This window comes from Ciconia boyciana, chromosome 1 (assembly GCF_034638445.1).
Source record: "Ciconia boyciana chromosome 1, ASM3463844v1, whole genome shotgun sequence".
NCBI lineage: Eukaryota > Metazoa > Chordata > Aves > Ciconiiformes > Ciconiidae > Ciconia > Ciconia boyciana.
The window spans coordinates 61489833-61509748 of NC_132934.1; the positions used below are offsets into that span (position 1 = coordinate 61489833).

General features: G+C 47.0%; 1 protein-coding gene across 1 annotated transcript in view; it reads left to right on the forward strand.

The window, feature by feature from the left end:
* Window positions 1-9562: 9562 nt before the first annotated feature.
* NUAK1 (NUAK family kinase 1) overlaps window positions 9563-19916 on the forward strand; it is a 53015-nt gene continuing 42661 nt past the window's right edge. The window contains exon 1 of the mRNA XM_072870660.1: window positions 9563-9948. Coding sequence (XP_072726761.1) covers window positions 9628-9948 — 321 coding nt within the window. The 5' untranslated portion in view covers window positions 9563-9627. The remainder of the gene's footprint in view (window positions 9949-19916) is intronic.

Sequence of the window (19916 nt, forward strand, 5' to 3'; positions counted from 1 at the left end):
CAAGAAGATTTATTTTTGTATAATTCTTGGGAGGCAGGAAAGAGTATTCTAGTTCTGGAGGAGAGATAAGGAGACACAAGTTTAAAAGTGTTTTTAGGCCCTGGGCCAGATTTTCCGATTCGGCATAGCTCACGGAGGAGAGGGAGGCATCTCTTCAAGCCTCTGTGGACTTGCTGGGGAAGGTAGCTCTTTCCTACAGTTAGCATTACCCAAAGCGTTGTGCGCTTCGCATTGATATGGGGAAGCTGGCGGCATCCATGTGTTGTCTTGCTTCTCTTGTAGGACTGTGGCTGCATCTTATCTTAAGATCTGTGTTGTCTTTTTGGGGTTGTTGAACTGTGATTGTCTGTGGCCTCAGTGCAGGCTGGAGAAGCCTAGGGGTGGCTGTGGTGTGGACCAGCTAGCATCAGCTCTACAGAAAACGACCTGTCATCTTAGCATAGCAAGAACATCTCTTCCCCACCCCTAAAACTCCCCACCCCACCCCTGCCCTGACACTCACCCTGCTGTGGGCCCAGCAATGAGGACGGCGTTGGAGCCGGAGGGGCTGTCACCGTCCTCCTGGACGCCAGTGCACGAGGGGGTGGCATCCTCTGCTCCGCTACACCCGTTTATGGGGGTTTTGGAAATTTGCAATTCCCTTTATACCGCATGAGAAGCACAAAGGAAACACAGAGAGCCACAAAACCTCCCCCCTTGCAATTCCCTAGCCAGCGAAATGAAATTTTCATGCATAATGAGGCTTTGATCAAGTTTGTCGCTTAGCCAATTTGCTATTGATTTAAAGAGTTCTCTCTGCTAGCAAACAGGCATAAAGGATGGGATTTTAAAAAGATCTAATGGAAAATGATATTTGGTTCTTGGGCATCTATACGCAAACAGATTAATTTTCCATTTAACTGCTCTTTGTAGTTTGCTGCCCCAGATTTCTTGGTATGTCCTTTTCCTGTGGAAGTCGTAATGTATTGTTGGTACACATCCTACAGCTGTAATATTCTGTTTACATCTTTCTAATCACTTGCCATAAAATGATTATATTGCCATTAACAGTTTTTATGATTTGACCTGATTTTATTTACAAGTCACAGACAACACTATTTTCTAAAGCCAGGAAGTGGCTGCAGACAAATGAAAAGTAAACAAAATAAAGCTCAAGGAAGCTGGCAGCCTCCGCGCTGAATCTATTTTCTAATTTAGTATTGTTTTGACTTTGACAAACTAATGATCAGTGAAGGAAAAATGCAGCCAGTCTTACAGCTTCGAAGCCATGATGCACACTATGCTGAATTCCAGTATTTCAGTGTGAATTTAGAGGGAGGTGGAAGCAGGAGATGGTTTCCCAGGACCAGATTGCGTCCTCAGTGTGGAGCCCGTGGCAAGGGGTGGAGTTCTCCACCGTTCCCCAAAACACCTCCAGGAAAGGAAAAGGCTGCATTCGGCAAGGCACGATTCAGCCCTTGCTCCCCTTTGTCTGTGGAGGGAAGGAGGATGCTGGCCAGTCTGCAGCACATGGAAAGAGGGAATAGAGAGCCACGTTGCCATCTGTTCCCCCCAGATTTGTCTCCTAACAGGAGTAAGGTGGCACACAGTGCCCTTTTCTCCTCTACTCTTGAACCACATACCCACACTGCCAAGCCAGGGTCGTACCCAGGGAAGTGATGCATGTTATCGGTCGAATATAATGAATGCTGTTCTTTCTGATGAGGGACATTGTATATCTACCATAACATGGTAGATGCTATGTTCTAAGTGTCATGGGGTCCATTTTCAGTAACTGGGCAGGATTTGCCGTCATTATCCCAGATGCCTGCTGATCAGTGAGAGTCTTGGGGAAACACTTGTATAGATGAGTGCATCCAAAGGCATGAACGTCCAGTAACTCATTGATGCCACATGCAGCATGAGTTTTAGCATAACATCTTGTGCTTAACCTTTTTCACTCCTCACTTTAAGAAAAAAAATGTGTCTTTTTTACTCCCTATATTATTGGAGTAGCCTTATTTCCAAGAAAACTGGTTATGCATCCAATAGCTGCGTGAAAAGAGCTATACAGTCTAGACACAGATCCACAGACCTCAACATCCAACCAAACATCTTGTGCAAAACATACTTTTGGTTTTCTTCATCACAGGCATCAGCGCAATGTATGCCACACAAAAGCCACAACCGACGCTAAAACGCCCCTCCTTGTAGGATCTACCCAGTGGCTGTGATATCTCCATGTGATCAGACTGGGCAGGAAATCCCAGAGTCCTGGAGGGACGTATCTGCCCCATCTCATCCGTGAGTCATCCAGGATGAAGGGGTCAAAATGGCAAAAGTTCACGCTTCCCCATTATGTTCCCATACAAACATATCTGAGCGAAGGCTCCTGCAGCGCACAGCTCCCCGGCGCGGGCCAGCAGCCCCTGGCAGGATGCCCCCGAGCCCGTCAGCACCTCAGCTGTGTTTCGCTTCCCCCTTCTCCGCTCCGGCTGCCTCCCGGCCCCAACCCAACCGGCGGCCGCACAGCTCCACCCTTTTCCGCCACAACCCACAGGCACTGCCAAAGTCTGCCCATGTTTGGCAGCTAAGGGCCTGGGGTTGCAGCACCGAAAAACAAGGTTAAGACACCTCGCTTGCATGCACCGTTGTGCTGGGGGAGTTGGGGCCAGAGGCATTGCGAAATGGTGGCTGGGGGACGACCGCTCTCGGTGATGCTTCAGAGAAGCCATGTGTGTATAAGCTACTCCAAGAGCGGTCGTTCCATGCGTGGGAGCTGGCGGTGGGCAAAATGGGCTGGGTGGAGATCCAGCTGCCTACACGTGGCCTAATGTGCTAATGGTTGAAAGTGATGCAGCCAGTCAGCCTCTCAAAATAAAGGCAAAAAACCAGAGGCGGCGGAAGGGAGGCAACCGAAGGCAAAGAAGGGAAGTGATGAGGGGAGGGGAGCACGTTGTTGAGTAACTTAATTACTTTTTTCACTTCTGTTTTGCAGTTTGCATGGGTGAGATGCGCAATCCAGCCACCATAACCCGCCACAACTCCCTGCTCACGATGATGAAAGCTGCAGTGTTGGTTTTCCTTATTACAGCCTGCTGATGTATGTGGACTTTAATCCCAAAAGGATTAATGTGCAGGGGGAGGGAGGGGGGCTGGTGGTTTGGATTGTATGGCTCATTTATTTAATAAAAATAATATATAAATAACAAAATAAACACACCATCACAGAGTTTTACTGAAAGAATACCTAAGCTGAACGAGAAATAGGAAAGCAACAGAAGAAGGAATTCTGTGCGCTCAGTCCTTCTGGAAACCCTGCAACAGAAGAGACCCTGAGCCTCAGCCCCTACATTTCAGTTTCCTCTACTGTGCGGTTTGGGTTGTTTCTCCTCAATTCTCAGTGGTGTTGAGTGCCCCAGTTTAGCAACAGCGGTGAGGAGTTCAGGTATCACGCAGAACTGTTGAGTGTAGAAAAGCAGATTTTACATGGATAAAATCATGTGACAGAAGCATACAGGCGCACACACGCATATGTAAATATGTAAATGAATCTTCAGATCTGGAGATGTAAATTCAGCAGGTGATTGGTATCCTCTGTGCTATGGATGTTCCAATAAAACATGCCAAGCAGTAGAAAGAAATAACCAGTATTACAGGTTCATTGTCTAAATTCTCAGTGAAAGCCATTGAAGCAAAGGCTTGAGGCTTGGAAATAGAATTTAAAAGATGTTTTATATACACACGGCTCCTCTCCTACTGAAAGTCTTATACTCTTATAAAGAACCCCTGCCTAAATTCCAGAGTCCTCTCCTAACACACAAGTATTCCTCAGTTTCTTCATTGCCCATAAAGCTCTGTAATGGGTCCAGGATCCAGATTCAAAGGGCTTAACTCCACCTAACTCTCTGTATTTCCCATTGCAAGAGGCCTAGAGGCAATCAAATAACAAGACGAGATACATGAATTTAGATAGAAGTTATAACTTCTGAATCTGGGCCCTGGATCCAGATCCAGGGTGTGGGTATTCATTACTTGATTGAAGTATTGTTTTAATAGTGAACTGACATCTGTGGGATGCAACCAAAGACCCACCTCAAAAGAGCACTACTTGTCAAGGTAAAGTTTTTTATATGGCTCACTGCAGAGAAAATCAGCGTTACAGTCTTAATCCTGAACTTGCGTGACTCCTGTAATTTTCATAAAGCATGCCATTTCAAGGATTGGATGTGATCTGCCAGGGCAGATAATATACAGATACCTGCTGCAGGAAACAGATGCCAGCCGTCTCTGCCAGCCGCCTTTTTCCAAAGGATAATCCCTGTCACCGAGTGGAACACATTAACATGCTTTCACTTCATCAGACCAAAAAGCTCGCTCTCTCGGCAGGTACTTATACAGAGGAGAAAGTTCAACTGAGAGAATGTCCCCCGGGTTTGCCGGCCAGTATCTTCCAAATATTTGCAGTTATATTATCTTTAGATTTGCAGACTGGACAATGCTGAGCACTTCAGCTTGGTCCAGCAAATGCATACACCTATACTTAGCTTGATCATCAAGCACGAGCAGTCAAAGCAACTCAACTGACTTTAAGGCTATGGTTATGTGTTTCTCCACATACAGACTAGAGCTCAGCAAAGAGGACTGAAACCTAAGAGAGAAGCACGTTAGTAACAGAGAATACAGGCCTGTTGCATCCAGGAATCCCTTTAGTACTCATTTCTCCTCTTTCCTCTATCTTATGCTGTAGGGAACAGTCAAAGAAGGTATTCCAGCTCTCCAACAGACCCCTGGAAGCCCACCTTTGTAAGCCCAACACTGTTGAACACTTTACAAACACTGAAGAGTGCTTATGAGCAAAAAGTCTGTGTACAAATGATACTGTCTCCCCAAGTTAAGCCGCAATATGCATAATTGTTGCACAGAAAGTACCTGCCCTCAGTTTGTAAAATAAGCATTTGTAGCAAGTTTCTTTGAAATCCAGAGTTTATTTTTTTTTCTACTTAGCTAAATACATGGAATGAATTAACATCAGCTCTATGAATCTGATGTTTCATTACAGGTGTTGTAGACTTTCTGAGGAGACCTAAATATTTGATTGAGAGCTATTAAGCCAGTGGGTTTTTTATCCTGAGTGTCTCTATGGCAGATAACAAAGAAGTTGTGCCAGTTTGAAAGTTCATGGCAAAAATTAATCCTAAAAATGTATTGAGTTTTATGATAAATTTATATTGCTACCATGTTGCAATCTTTTAAGATTGTTTTCCAACTCACACTGACTTCAGGAAGGTAAGCCTACTGAAACCAGTGGCTTTATTGTTGTTATTGTGATTATCTGTATAGCTTAGATTTGGTACAACATATCCTCCAATAGTGTTTTGCAAATTAGAGCCTAATCCTATTTCAGAAGTCTGCTGCTTTCAGTGGGAGGATAATTCCTTTTTGTGAATAAGGAAAAGCATTTACATAAAATAATACTGTCAGAAGTGAAGAATTCCCTAGTGGTGTCTATAAACTCAGAGAGCTGAAATTCTCACCAAATGTTTATTTCAGAAACAGTGAAACGCTGCATATTTTACACTGACATGAACAGCTAGAACAATTCAAAATGCCTACAAAAGTAATTAGTTAAGATATTCTATGTCCATTGTGACATTGTCTCGCTTTCCCTCCGTGATTTTTACTTCTTGCTGTTCTTATACCTGTTGTGAAGGACACTGGTTTACTATTTGCTCTAGTCATTTTTATTCCTGTAGTGACAAGTATAATACTGATTGCAAAGCTGACAATACGCTAAAAATTAAAAGGAAATATCTCTCTATGTTGGTGATACACCCAATCATATGTGTACTTCTATATTTATCATTATTTTCAATTCCCATTGCTATTACATATGAGCACAGAAGTTTCTTGTGTCCAGTTTTAATTTACGTGTTTAATTTGCTTAATGCCCTCTGGCTTTGCATTTAAGAGCGTGGAAATTTAAAAGGAAAAGTGGTATTTCTAATGCTACATAGTACCTGTGCTTATTCCATTACAAAATTGGCATTTTTCATTTTGGAGCTTCTGGTATTTCATTATGCCTTATATCTTTCCAATCACAATATATAGCAATGATTCATGATGTATTTCCTTATGGAACTGGTGACGTATGCTTCCAAGCAGCTAGAAGAGAATACTCTTGGGAATATTAACAACGCTCATGAGTATAACATAATTAAACCTATTTTCATCACTGGCATTCATGCTTTTTGGCTATTCAAGAGGTATAAAGGACCTGCATATAGGCTACACTGAGTTCCAGCCTGAAGAGAGCTTCCAGACAGACAACCATAGCTGGACACTCTTCTCTGCTGCCTCTGGGGGGACCGAGCCATTTCTGAGCTGCTCGTACAGTCCAGCGCGCAGTCAGCTGGCACAGGTCAGAGCAGGACCTGGGCTGCTCTCAGCTTTGGTGGGTCTAGGGCTTGCACTGGACATGCAAAACCACCAGGCAGTTGTTACTGTCATCTTGACAGGCTGCTGCGCTCCTGGCACTCAGGAAGATCGAGACTTTGCTTTAATCTATTTAACTGAAGTTGCACTGAGGTGAACACATGCCAGGACAATTTTTCACTTCTCCCAGCAGTCAAGGGCACCTCTCTTGTTCTCTGTGTTGCCAGCCCCTCTCCTAGCTCCCTCCTGCCTCTCGGTGCTGCTGCATCCCCATCCCATTCCCATGCCAATCCCTACTTGCAGCAGGTCTCCGCTCCACGTGGACGTTTCTTGGGGTATCCCCCAAGTTTGAGAAGAGCTACATAAGTGGGTTTCAAACTGTGGGCACAGAAGGCAGCCAATGCAGTCGCAGATCTCCCTCTCCTGTACATTCAGGTACCCCAGGCACCGCTCTATTGTGTGCCAGCTGGCGGGAATGCAATAGCACTTCAGACCATTAAAATAAAACAAAAAAACCCCCATGAAAGCTACTGATGTAGTCTTATTTCTTACAAAGAGAAGGCCACAGCATTTTTGTCCTTTCAACAATTAAAATAAAGGAAGGGGCTACAGGAGGACATGGCGCTCTTTTCTTGTATAGTAAGAGTGAGGCTTCCCTTAGCACTTTGGAACAGCCAGTCTGTGGTGCACTCTGTGATGAAAGCGAGGTTAAATGTTATGCTCCAGGGCTTAAGCCAGTATCTGGCTCCCAAAGATCAAGCACCCAATGTGGGAGGCGTTACCTATCTCTGGCCACTGTGGGATTCTTTCTGTCTTCTTCAACATGTGCGGCGTGGTGCTGGCTCCTGCCAGGAACAGGGAACAGGGTACTGCGCTAGACAGACTTGGCTCAAGCCACTCGGGCACTTCTGCTGATCCTAAAATGAAGGTGCAGAGACAGTAATTACAGAGAAACGTTTTTTTCCAAGTTTATCGAGTCAGAGGGGCTAAAGCTGCAACCCCAGAGCAGTGTGTTCACTGTCTCAGGAGAAACCTCGATGAAGTCCAGCCTTACACACCGTCCTGGCGAGCTAGAAGAACCAAATGAGAGTCCTCACTGAAGCTGGTGTGTTGGTATCACCCCATGTGCTGGTTTTGACTGGGATAGAGTTGTTTTCCATAGTAGCTAGTATGGGGCTGTGTTTTGGATTTGTGCTGAAAACAGTGTTGATAATACAGGGATGTTTCAGTTACTGCTGAGCAGTGCTGACACAGAGTCAAGGCCTTTTCTGCTTCTCACCCCACCCCACCAGCGAGTAGGCTGGAGGTGCACAAGAAGTTGAGAGGGGACACAACTGGGACAGCTGACCCCAACTGACCAAAGGGCTATTCCATACCATATGACGTCATGCTTAGCATATAAAGCTGGGGGAAGAAGAAGGAAGGCAGGAGATATTCAGAGTGATGGCGTTTGTCCTCCCAACTAACCATTATACGTGATGGAGCCCTGCTTTCCTGGAGATGGCTGAACACCTGCCTGCCCATGGGAAGCAGTGAATGAATTCCTTGTTTTGCTTTGCTTGCATGCGCGGCTTTTGCTTTCCCTATTAAACTGTCAACCCACGAGTTTTCTCACTTTTACTCTTCCCATTCTCTCCCCCATCCCACCAGGGGGGAGTGAGCAAGCGGCTGCGTGGGGCTTAGTTGCCAGCTGGGGTTAAACCACGACACCCCATCATCTTGACAGTCCTGAGTTGGTTGCCTCTGACAAACCTGAGCTTTCACAGGAGACAGTCATTCGAATCGGCTGAGTACACGGACCAACCTCTGCGTTAACACTCCCCCAGCGAGATGGAGGGATGGGGTTACTGACTGCCTAAATTCTGTGCCTTGACATCGGTGTGACCGCAAAGCTGAACCCTGGATTTCTAAAAGTCTGTGTGTTATCCTTGCAGAGCAGACAATCCCAGCTGTAACCCGCACCTTAAGGACAGTCACTGGGGATGAGACACTGAGCAGGGCTCTCACATGAAGGCCTTTGCGATGGTTCAGTCAATTGGCCATACTGGACCACGCCAAAGTGATTTCACCCCACACAAATTTCCCATTTCTGCTGCAACAGAGACCATCCACCTTCTCTGTCCGTGGGCTTGGGGATGGCTTTTTTTCTAAAAGAAACATCTGATTCATCTTAACCCTGGCAACAATTTATATGTCTGCATCGGTTTAAGTTTTCAAGATGTCTTTGCGAAAGAAATAACCACCTTACTTTAAAATGAAGAGTAAAACCGATGCATTCATTTGTATTTCAAAGTTCCCAAGAGCAGAGGTGACGGCTCTGTCAGTTCTTCATCTTGGCACCGCTTTGCACGAATGTCAACCACAGCAGGACTTGGGCCCAGGAAGGTTTCTTGCAGGCGAAAACCTCCTGGAGCTGGCGAACAGCGCCTGCCCGTGCCAAGGACAGGCAGGGGCTGGGCGTGCCCGTGTTTTTCTGCCAGTTCCAGTTACGTGGAAACCCTACAGGAAACCCTGGCCCGCTGGGGGAATGGGGAAAGCTAAGCGTTTTCTGGAAAAACTTTCCAGACCTCAACGTGGTGCAGGCTCACTCGGGCCCCTGCCCGCCGTCCGCACGCCCACGCTCACGCCCGGGCTGTGCAGGTGCAGACGCCAGACGCGTGGGGCCGGGGCCTGCCCTCGGCCTCGCCTCAGCCCGGCCCCGCGGAGGCCGGCGGGGCTCAGCCGCGGGGCGAGGCCGGCCCGCGGCCGTGCGGCGGGGGCAGGGGACAGGCGGCCCTCCCCGCCGCGCCGGGGGTCAGCCCCGCTGAGACGCCTTCCAGCGGGCCGGCAGAGCGGCCGCGGAGCGCCGTCTCCTCCGCGCACAAAGGAGGGCCCGGCCCGGCCCGGCCCGGCCGCCCGCGGGGTCGCGGTCCCCGCCGCCAGCGCCTTCCCCGGCGAGGCCGCCGCCGCCCGGCCCGCGGCGCTGGGGGCAGCCCGGCCCGGCCAGGCCGGGGTGGGGCGGGGCGGGGCGGGGCGGAGGGGCCGCCCCACGCCTGTGCGGCCGCCGGGGCGGGCGGCGGGGAAGGGGAGGGGAGCGCGGGGCGCCGCCGCCCCCCGCCCCGCCGCGCCGCGCCCCGCCCCGCCGCGCCCCGTGGTGCCGGCGCGGGCGCGGGGCCGAGGCAGAGGCTGCGGGGCCGGCGGGGCGCTCACACCCCGCGCCTGCCGCCGCCGGGCATGGAGGGCGCCGAGGCGGCCGCCCGCGGCAGCAGCAGCCCCGTGCAGCCCCGCTGCTCCTCCTGCGGCTCCGGGCCGGCCGGCGGCGGCGAGGCAGCGGCAGCGGCAGCGGCGGCAGCAGCGGCAGCGGCAGCAGCGGCCATGGAGGAGCCGCTCGGGGAGGCTCCGTCCCCGGAGGTAACGGCGGCGAGGAAGCAGCAGGGGGTGAAGCGGCATCACCACAAGCACAACCTGAAGCATCGCTACGAGCTGCAGGAGACCTTGGGCAAAGGCACCTATGGCAAAGTCAAGCGGGCCATCGAGAGGTTTTCTGGCAGAGTGGTAAGGCAGGCGGAGGGGCTTCTCTTTGCCTTTTTATTATATATATATATATATATATATATGTATATATCATTTTTCTTTCCAGCACTTACTTCGGAACGGAGCCGGCTGGGTGCATCCCCGCCGGGAGCCGTCCGTGTGCGGGGCTGGGTGAGGCAGGAGCCCGGCGGGGACGGCAGCCCGCGGGGGCCCGGGTCCGCTCCCGCACCCGGGAGCGGGTCGGCATCCCACCCGTGCCTGCGGCCGCTTGGGTCCAGGGCTTTGTCTGGAGTGCAAATCCTATAGAGAAACTTTTTTTTTTTTGTGGGGTGGTGGTATTGTAGTAACACATCGGTACATTTTTTTTAAAAGGGTGTGCTATTATTGGAAAAATAGGGTGGCTTATTGTTTTTGTTTTGTTTTTACATGTGGGTCCACTGTGAACAGTTATTCTTTCCCCACTGGAAATTCACCGTTTAGCGAAACCTGTCACATCCCCCAGCTAACCAAAGCCGCTCACAAAGTACTGTCAGAGTGGCAAACGTTGGGTCTCCGCTTAAAAATGCTGTGATTCAGTCATACTTTTGTGACCTGAACTTTGCTGACACCTAAAAAATGGCAGGGACTGCAACCCAGCCCCATTGGTTTTTACGATCCGTTTCACCGCTCAGCGGTGCCGGCTGGCTTGAGACTTCAAGCAGCCCGGAGGTTGTCCAGCAATAACTCAGCTTCAGCATTTCCTCATTGGTACAGTGCTCCAGCAGGGCGCAGAAATGCAATTGAAGAAATGTACACATTCGTCAGAGTTATTGTCATTTTTTCTTCCCCGAAATATGTAACTATTCACAGAGGGCAAGCGAGTGAGAGGCAGGCTCAGAGAAATAGATGCTTTTCTAAAGAGGTCTTAACACTGCTTTGCATGTGAAGTAGACTAATTGAGTTTTCACTAGACTTCATCTAAAAGCAAGACGTTTCCCTAGTGACGTTGCAGGTTTTGTCTCATTTATCTTTCCCTTTCGGTTGCCTGGAAGCTCAACGCTGTACCCAGAGGCAGAAGCAACTGTAAAACAGAAAATTAAATTGCAGATGCTATGGCTTTAATAAGGGACACTTACTTTGCAACTAAATATCTTTGTGTCGACAGTGAAAATGAGAGTTTCAGCCAAGTTGTAGAGTCATATCATGTATGCTTTCAGTTTATTAGCTCATTTGGAGGCAGGCTAAAGAGAAACCAGAGATGGACATCTCTGCACATGCTCACTCCCAGTCCATGACTTTTAAAGTTTGCTGTCTTGGCTGTTTTACAGTTTCAGGCTAACAAAAGCTCCAGGGCTATGTTATATACTATTATTTTGTAAGTAGATTTGAGTTGCATTACAAAACGTAGGAAATAAGCAAATACATTGAAAAGACCTTTTTTAAAAGACTTGATAAATTAGAAAAAAGGTGACCATATTGTAAATGAGATTTGGTTTTGGGAATGGCCCTCTCAGGGGAAAGGATGTAGCGTTGGTATGTATCTCCTCTAAGTTAACAACATACCTGTTTTTTCTGTATTTTGCTAGCTGTAAAGCACTTCAGCTACACAGCTAAGGATACTTAGATGATACGGTCTGAACCAAATTTGTATGGCTAATGCCATCTTGAAATGGAGAGGGTGAAAATCGGAATACCCATGCAATCTTAAATGCAATAAAAATGTTACGCTCACTCTATCAGCTGGTATGCAGAAGCTAAACAAATCCTTACCGGGGTGTGAGTTTTATTCTGTAGTAATACAAGCCTTGGCGTGTGGCACTTCATAATTATTAACTAGTCTGCAGGCGAGTTCTGGTGTAATGTGTCTGTTTGAACTTTAACATCTGTGAGTGTACGTAAAATATCCACGTTTTGTCTGCTTACAGAATAAAAGCTAGTCAGGAATCCAGACAGAGCTAAGTGAATGGAAAACACTTCTTGTTTTCTGACAGTTCCCTTGTCTGGCTGTTGCAGTGAACGCCGATTGCTTTCCGTGGGTGAGATGAGAGCACCGACAGGATGACTGATTGGAGAGGGGCAGCGTTTTCCTTCAGTTCCCCCCGACCCCTTTCTCTTCCCTTTCCTCTCCTCAGTTCATATTAGTGGGCAGCGTTTGCGGCGTTCACGAGCAGGTTGGACTGGATGCGGCCGCGTGTCCAGCAGGGGATGCACAGAGCGAGCGATGTGCTGGCCAGCACCGGCTCTTGCACCATTTTCCAATGCAAATCATCTCACAGCCAGCAGCTAGGTAGCCAGAGTCCCAAGGTTGCTCTAGTCCAGTCTGTTTGCTTCCTATTCTGCTACTGGTTTAGCTAATCATCTTTTTCTTTACTCAGCGGTAAGCAGGTATTTGAAGCTGTACGGTAACAGATTGCGAAGCTGGACCTTGGCAGCGGCGTTGTGTTCCCAGTCATCAGCCTTGTCCAAGCGATTCTCCTATTCGGCCTTTCTGCTTCTCTTGTCGGTTAACCATCTCTTTAGCTGTACGGCACTTCATAAAGACATTTGCATGATTAGCCAGGCTTTTAATATGAAGCATGAACTTTGGATTTGTCGTCATCTGTATAAATAGAGAGCTCAGGAGTGAAATAGAAATTGGCAGATTTGAGTTAATGAAGTAAAACCAAGGTGAGAAGACAGTTCGATCCAGGGTACAGATGTGCTTTAGTCCTGTGCCATTGGAAATCAATAGCAGGATTTCTGTTGACTTGAATGAAAGTAGCATTTGGCACTTATGAACAGGTTGCAGGTTTATTCACATTGGTTAGAGTTTCTTTGTCTTTCCTCTTAACTCAGTGGAATGTGATCGTAAAGCTTCTTGCCATAGAGCTCTGGGGTAGATGGTATGATACATTTAGTTTGTTATTGGAAACAACTTATGTGAATTTGTGTATTAGTTACCACAGTGACTACAGACAGTATTGCGTGCTGCACGAAGCAGTTAAAATATTGCCCACTACGTGACGTATGAGGTGCCTGATTTTGCCAGCAAGATTTCCTTCATTAGTACTGGCTCAGTATGCACTGTGTAACTTATGATATTTTAAATTAAGGCACCTGTTAGTAAGTGTAAGGATGAAGAGATGATATTGCAAGCCTGTGAAGTAACACTCATGTTGACATTTCTGTGGGTGTTTTCTCCACTTGTCATCTTGCACGTTAGACGAAAGAACTGAGCTTTTGTTCATGTTATGTATTCAATGTTTGTTAGCCAAGAAATCCACAGTTACACTTATGTCAGCCTTAGATAAGCTGTGCATTGACCACCTCTGGCCGATCCCATGCATGATGCATGAAGACAGTAGATGCTGCTGAGTTCTTCTTTGAGTAAATGGTTCCACTGAAGTAAATACCCCTTACAATGCAACATTAAATTACAGATAGGTGTTTTCAGTCTTGTTATCTGTCTTTTCCTGACATTATACAGAAAGCAATGCCTGGATACAAAAATGCATTAATATTAATTAAATTCATGTTAGTAAATTCATGTTAGTAAAGCATAGCTCTCTAAAACATGGAAGGCACCAGGTAAACCCGGTTAGGCTGCCTGGAGCACTCCCAGCAGAGTTTAACCCAGGACTTTGATACCCCGGCCGGTTTACAGCTCCCTGTGAGGAGCTTGCTAACGTTGCTGGTTGGTTGCTATACGCTCTCACGAAGCATCCTGTATTATCTGCGCTTCCTTTCGCTTGCCATCTGCCCTCGGGACAGATTTTGCCCTTTGCAGAAGCCAGGAGCTTTTCTCCCTCTCTCTCCTTAGGCTGCACTTGGGAAGCGATGGGGAGTAGCTGCAGGGGCCTCCCCTCTGCCTTCACCTCCCTCTCCGCTTGAGAGTCAGGACATCTTTTCTTCCTCCTCACCAGCAGGTGGAGGAAGCACTATTCTCCTCCGGCCGTTCTTCCAGAAAGTTAATTATTTTGGGAATTGATGACAAGCTGTAGCCCAACATGAAAAACAGGCGTGCGGTGCATATTTTTGCAGGCGTGTTATGTGTGGTGGTGCATGTTTTTTATCTCTTTTGCATAGAGGTGCAGGTAGAAGGATGTTGCCAAATGAAATTGCTTTTGGAATTAAAACGCTGTAAAAAACCCCAAACTTTACAGCAACAGAAATATTTTTAGTTGCGACTCCAGTGAAAATCTTCGCTTTGAAGCAGCTTTGCTTCGTGATGCTTTTGGAGAGTCGCACAGGGTTTTTGAAACCCTGAAACAGCAACAGATTACATAAAAGGAGGACCTTTGCTTTGCTGATTGTATTTCTCCTTATCATGACAAAACCAAAACATGAATGCCAGCAATGACAGCTCTGTCGTGTCAGTAATTAAGGCCTTGTTGGCCACACAACCATTTGTTTGTTTGCAGTGTGGTTTTTAAGGGTTCCAAATAACAAGATAAAAGTCTGCTTGTGGGTCACTGAGGACAGTGAAAGCCAGGTGGGACATTTGCCCTAATTCTCTCGTCTACTTTGCTGATATCGTAGTAAATGTCGGTATTCCTCTCTTCCCTCTTATGCACATAAATTCTCTTATCTTTAATGACATTTCCATATATATTTCCATTTTTTTCCTGAGATCATCTGCTTCAGTTAGCACCTGGGTCACTACTTCATATTGATTTTAACTTGATGCTCAGTGTGCATCTTCTGCAGGATAATGTCCAAATCTGATGCAGAACTGTTTATTTTTCTTGAGGTTCTTCGTTGTTCTTATTAAGATATCTTCCTTTATTGCAGACACCAGTGGAAGTATCTACACAACACTGCTGTGATGTGAAGTGCTTGTACGGTACTTTGCACAGCAGGATCTTGACTCGTGAATGTAGCTTCCACAGCTATGATAATACACTTGAATAATAGTAACAACGGCTCGTATCACTACTCCGTTTTATACATGAGAAAGAAAAACTTGCTGATTAAAGCCAAAATCATCAGAAGTATCAGCTAGTTTTGAGTGCACAGCCTAATACCTGATTTTTCCGGACTTGTCGAGTACATACCATCAGGGGGATGACAGCCTCCTCCTGCAGAGCTCAGTCTCTCCTGCCTCCTGGGCTCCCTCTTTACCCTGGGCTTTTGTCCCTGTGTGACATTCAGCTTCGGTCTCCATTCCTGGCCCTTTTGTACTCCACTTGCGCTGCTGCCTCTCGCTTTGTTCTGCTTGCCAGCCCTGTGACCCACGCAGAGAACGCTGCCTTGCTCCCTGCTTCCGAGCTGGTAGCTGCCAGCAGAATCTGTGCAGCCTGTGGTGGGTGCTGCATACACCTCTCCTGCCGTGCAACACATGGGGGGCCAGAGGTTCCTCCGTGGAAGAGGGATTCTTGCAAAATGTATTGCCAAAACCGTACTTATTTATTTATTTTTTTTAAGATGTGCAAACTGAGTTCTTTTGGGGACTCACAATGTGACTAAATCTGGACAATGTTTTCACGGTGCTGAAGGCACGTTAGTGAAACTCAGGTCATCCTCTGTAAAAGTTGTACCAAAGCATGCATGGAAATTCTAGATCTGGAATGAATAGAAGTTGGAAAGTGTCTATGGGCTTGCAAATAGTTTTGCTGTTAATTTGTTATTTTTTCCACCCTTACTTATTAGATGTGTTCTGAGACTCCGGTTTAAAAAAGAAAAAAAAAAGGAAAAGGAAAAAAACCACTGGATTTAATCTGTTGTAATTCACAGTGAATATTGTGGGCTTATTAGAACAGGAGTTACTACCTGGTTGTCTAAAATTACTACAGTCTTTACATAAACACTTGTATAACTGAAATGCCAAAGAAGACCTGAACATCAAGGGCTGCAGGCAGAAATAACTGATTACAGCATGCAGGTCATTAGGGGAAAGGCACTACTACAAAATACTTGTTTTCTGCACTGAGAATTCTTGTTGGAGAAGCAGATTTGTTCAGGGGAGTATGGTTCTGTGGTATGAAGGTCTGAATTAATGACTAGCCAGTAAGGGGTCATCTGAATACGCTAGCTTGTCAAATCTTTTACCAAATCAAAGAACAGCATGTTCTTTCTGAGCTTTGAGTGGACATCAAGTGGTATTCCTTCAATGATGTTGGACTGTCTTACAGGTGAAGAAATTAAAAGTTTCTGAGAGACTGTTGCTTCTTCCGCCCGCCCCCCCTGCCTGGGATTGAACAATTTTGGGCAGGTCAAATAACTTCCCTGTGTCTCAGTGTATTCCTTTCTGAAGGGATACTACTTAATATAGGGAAGTTACATTAATTAGCGGGGCACATTTGGGCCTGATACATACCTAGTGCGATCCCTTTAAATGTGAAATTCACAACAGAATTTGAGCCAATGTTTATAATGCAGCCTTCAGCTAAAAACACTATAAAATGCCTAAGCGTTATTACAAATGGTTTCACAGCACCATATGCTAGAGAACACAACGGAATGGAAATTGCTTGTACAAAGTCTTTCATTAGGTATGGCTAAAATACACTGAGTTTTTTGGTGGCATGTGTTCTAAAAATTATTATTATTTTTTAAGAACCACAATGTGGATTTGCCATGTGGAGACAATTATTGTATATATTGTAGTTTGGGGTCATACATGTTGAATAAAACTGTGTGGAATGTGCAGTTCTTGTGAGCAATTGTTTATTCTTTACAGAACTGTAATCTTAGTTAGTCTGTGTTTTGTCTGGTAAATAAATAACTAGAGAGTCTTTCCTGGAGTGAGGAATAGGGAGGAGGCACGTGGTTGTCACGACAGTGCCAAGGGAGAATGCCAAATGGGGGTTGAAAACTAGTTCCAGGTATATCAGCCTTGAACACCGGCAGGTCAACGTGTGTGTACAGCCATGGTAATCCAAATGTAGAGCATATGGGACATGTTTCCAAAGCCCACATACCAGAGATTTGGAAACTGGCTGCTGACCTTTGCTTTGATGTGGGCATCTCCCTGGCTTGGGTCTCCACCTCCTCTACCACGCTTACGTATCCTCTATCTGCGCGAACCAGCATGCTGACACCAAAGCATCTCCTCTTACTGTACAACCATGCTCCTCTCAGCAGGACACTGTTGTTCTCCTCGTTGTCATCTTGTACACTCTTCCTGTGTAAAGTGGGACCAAACCATATGTTTTCTGCTGCAGCCCTGGACGATGCTCCAAAGCCAGAAGCGCAGGTTTGCCTCCGGGCTTGGGGTGGGATAGGAGCTCACGGCGTGGATGGCAAGAAGCGGTGGTGGCAGCTGCCAGCTCCTCCTCTGCGCAGAGTAGCCAGAGCCTCAGCAGCTCCTGACCTGGGCAGGGGTGGAGGCTGCTGCCAGTGCCCAGCTCTGGCGTACGGTTTCGATGGTTTGCATGCCACCAGCGATGGGCGTGTTGGTGTGGGAATCTCTGACCTGCAGAGAGTATTGATCTTGTCTCTTCTTGCCTCCTGTGTAAGGCAGGATTTGTCCCTAAATTGCCCAGGCGTGCACTGGACTCCTTATAGAAAAAACTCTTGTTATTAGCCCTGATGGGTCAATGTACTTGGGATAGTTGGTATGTCAGAGGAAATGTCTCAGATGAAAAGGTCTCTGACTAAATATGCAAATTATATTTGTCAGTGTTTCCCTCATATCTTCTAGCAGATGTGAGTACCATGTGTGTCCATTTAATAAACTAAACTCAAAATAATTTCCACTTTGCCGGATATATGGGGAATAGCTGGGGGTGGGGTGGGGAGCGAACTACAAAGCAAGGTAAAAACTGCATATGTGTGCTGTTATATTTGATGACCAATTCATTAAAGCCATAAGTGTATCCAAGCTTTCAATAGCGTTCTCCTGCTGTTGCTTCCTGTACTCCCTGGCTACAAAATCAGTCTCTATGGCTCTCATTTGTCTTTCCCACATGAAAGACTTTGAGCATCTGCAAGTTATGATTTGAGAAGTATCTGCTTTTAAACAGAATATATTTATCACTGTGTCTTCACAGGCAGCATAGTACGTTGTATAAATTAGGGGATCCTAGACCTTTGAACACTAGGGGGCTGGGTGAGATACTCCGTGCGCGTACGGTGTCTGGCCATACCCGTCAAACATCCTGGACCCACACCAAAAATGCCAGATGTTCAGTAGATGTGGAGGCCCTCCTGTAACCTTTGCTGCGTGTTGCAAAGGGGGGAGGATGGAGGGGGCGAGGTTGTAGCCATCCCTCGCTCTTGTGCGGTTTTAGTACTCTTGTTTAAGCTCAGTATTTTTTATATTTTGAACTAAAGACCAAGGACCAACCCTCAGTTCAGTCTGTTAAACTATTGCATGGTATAAATGCTTAGTGTTCCCTAACTCTCCACAGACAGATGGGATTTGCTTCTAGCTCTGGTGGTTTAAGAGACATCAGTCCTTAAAGCTGCCACTGGCCCACGACAGGATGCAAGTCCTGGGTCTTGCTCAAGTGTGAACTTTTTCAGCCTCTGTTCTTACCAATGGAGGAAAATAATAAAATACTTTAATGGGTGGTTCCTTTCATTTAAAAAAAACCACCCAGCCACACAGCAGCTGTGGGAAAAGGGGTTGGCATGGCTGGCATGTTCAAAACCGTCCCAGCCAGTTGTAGGTGAATGCAAAATCAGAAAATAAACACAGGTCTTGTGGTTTATAAGTATTAAGAAGATAGCTGAGGTTGCTTAAGTTAATGTGCAACCAAGGTAACTGTTAATTTCTGGATGCCTCCTTGGCTTTCCCCTCTCCCTGCCAGCGTTTCCCGCCTCACCTCAGCCACACCTCCGCATGGCGCCGAGGCCCTTTGCCGTTGGGTCCCCTGGGATGCCAGCCTGGTGAAGGGGAGGGCCTCCTGCACCTTGCCTGGGGCTGGCTGCCTCCATGACGAAGCATCGGTGCTTGGCGGGCCACTCCATCCCTGTTGCCTTGCCTTCCCAGGGAACGTCAGCTTATGGTAATCCCAGAGCCCCTCGGCTACCCTGGCCCGGCGGCCGGCATGTGGGATGACTTCAGCAGAGAGGCTGGAGGAGCTGAGCGTCTTTGTTCTGAGGTCTGGCGGCTTGAGGGACTTGCAATTATCGTAATGTCTCGCTGTGCCGAGGAGCTGAGTCAGCGTATTTGGGCTTGAGCACTACTGCCTTGGACTAGACACTAGTTAAGGGATATTAGGCTTAAAGAAAAAAAAGAAATTAATTGTTCCTGCAAAAAGATGCCATGCCAAGTTTGGAGACTAAATTTACCCATTCATGGGTAGATCAGAAAGATTTGGGTCCTGTTGTTGATGGAGATTTCAAAGCCTCCATATCGTGTTTCCCGTACACAAAAAGGCATTTCATCTCTGCTACAATTTCTAATCTCCGTGAAATGCTTGATGGTGAATGATATCTCCCTTTATTTGAGGTACAAGTGTTATTTTAAAAGTGAGTGTGAATATTTTTTTGATCACAAAAGGTAGCAATGAGGGTTGGATAAAAATACCTGTTTGAGCCATGTGAGCTGAACATAAACAAATGTTCCTTTTTGTTAAACAGTGTTTTGTTGTGGTTTTTGTCATTGATGCACAAAGATTAAGTCTTTTGCACACAAGTTTGACAGGGGAAGACGGCAAAGCATCTGTTAAAAAAACAGCTCCTGGGGCACGTGTTTGGAGCTGTCATTTATTTGTGTATTTTTGCCATCGCACTCTGCACAAATCAAATCTCGTAGCTTCCCCAGCGGAGTTCGGCTCAGGAAGGAGGAGTGAAGGCCAGCCAGTCCCTCAGGTGGCCGGGACGCCCGGGGACGCCCGGTGCAGCGCCGTACTCGGCGGTGGTTTTGGCAGGGCCGTGCTGCGGGTTGTTGTTTTGTCCTGGGGGGAAAAAAGCCTTTGGGAGGAGAAGAGGGAGCGCAACCTTCCCGGCTGGTGCACGCTCTAACGCCACGCAGACTGGAGCATGAGACGTGCTCCAGCTCAAAATGAAAACGCCTGTAAAATACCTGCTGGAGCCAATACAGGCTTGGCTGACCTATATAGGGATAAAACTGAGAGGCGTCC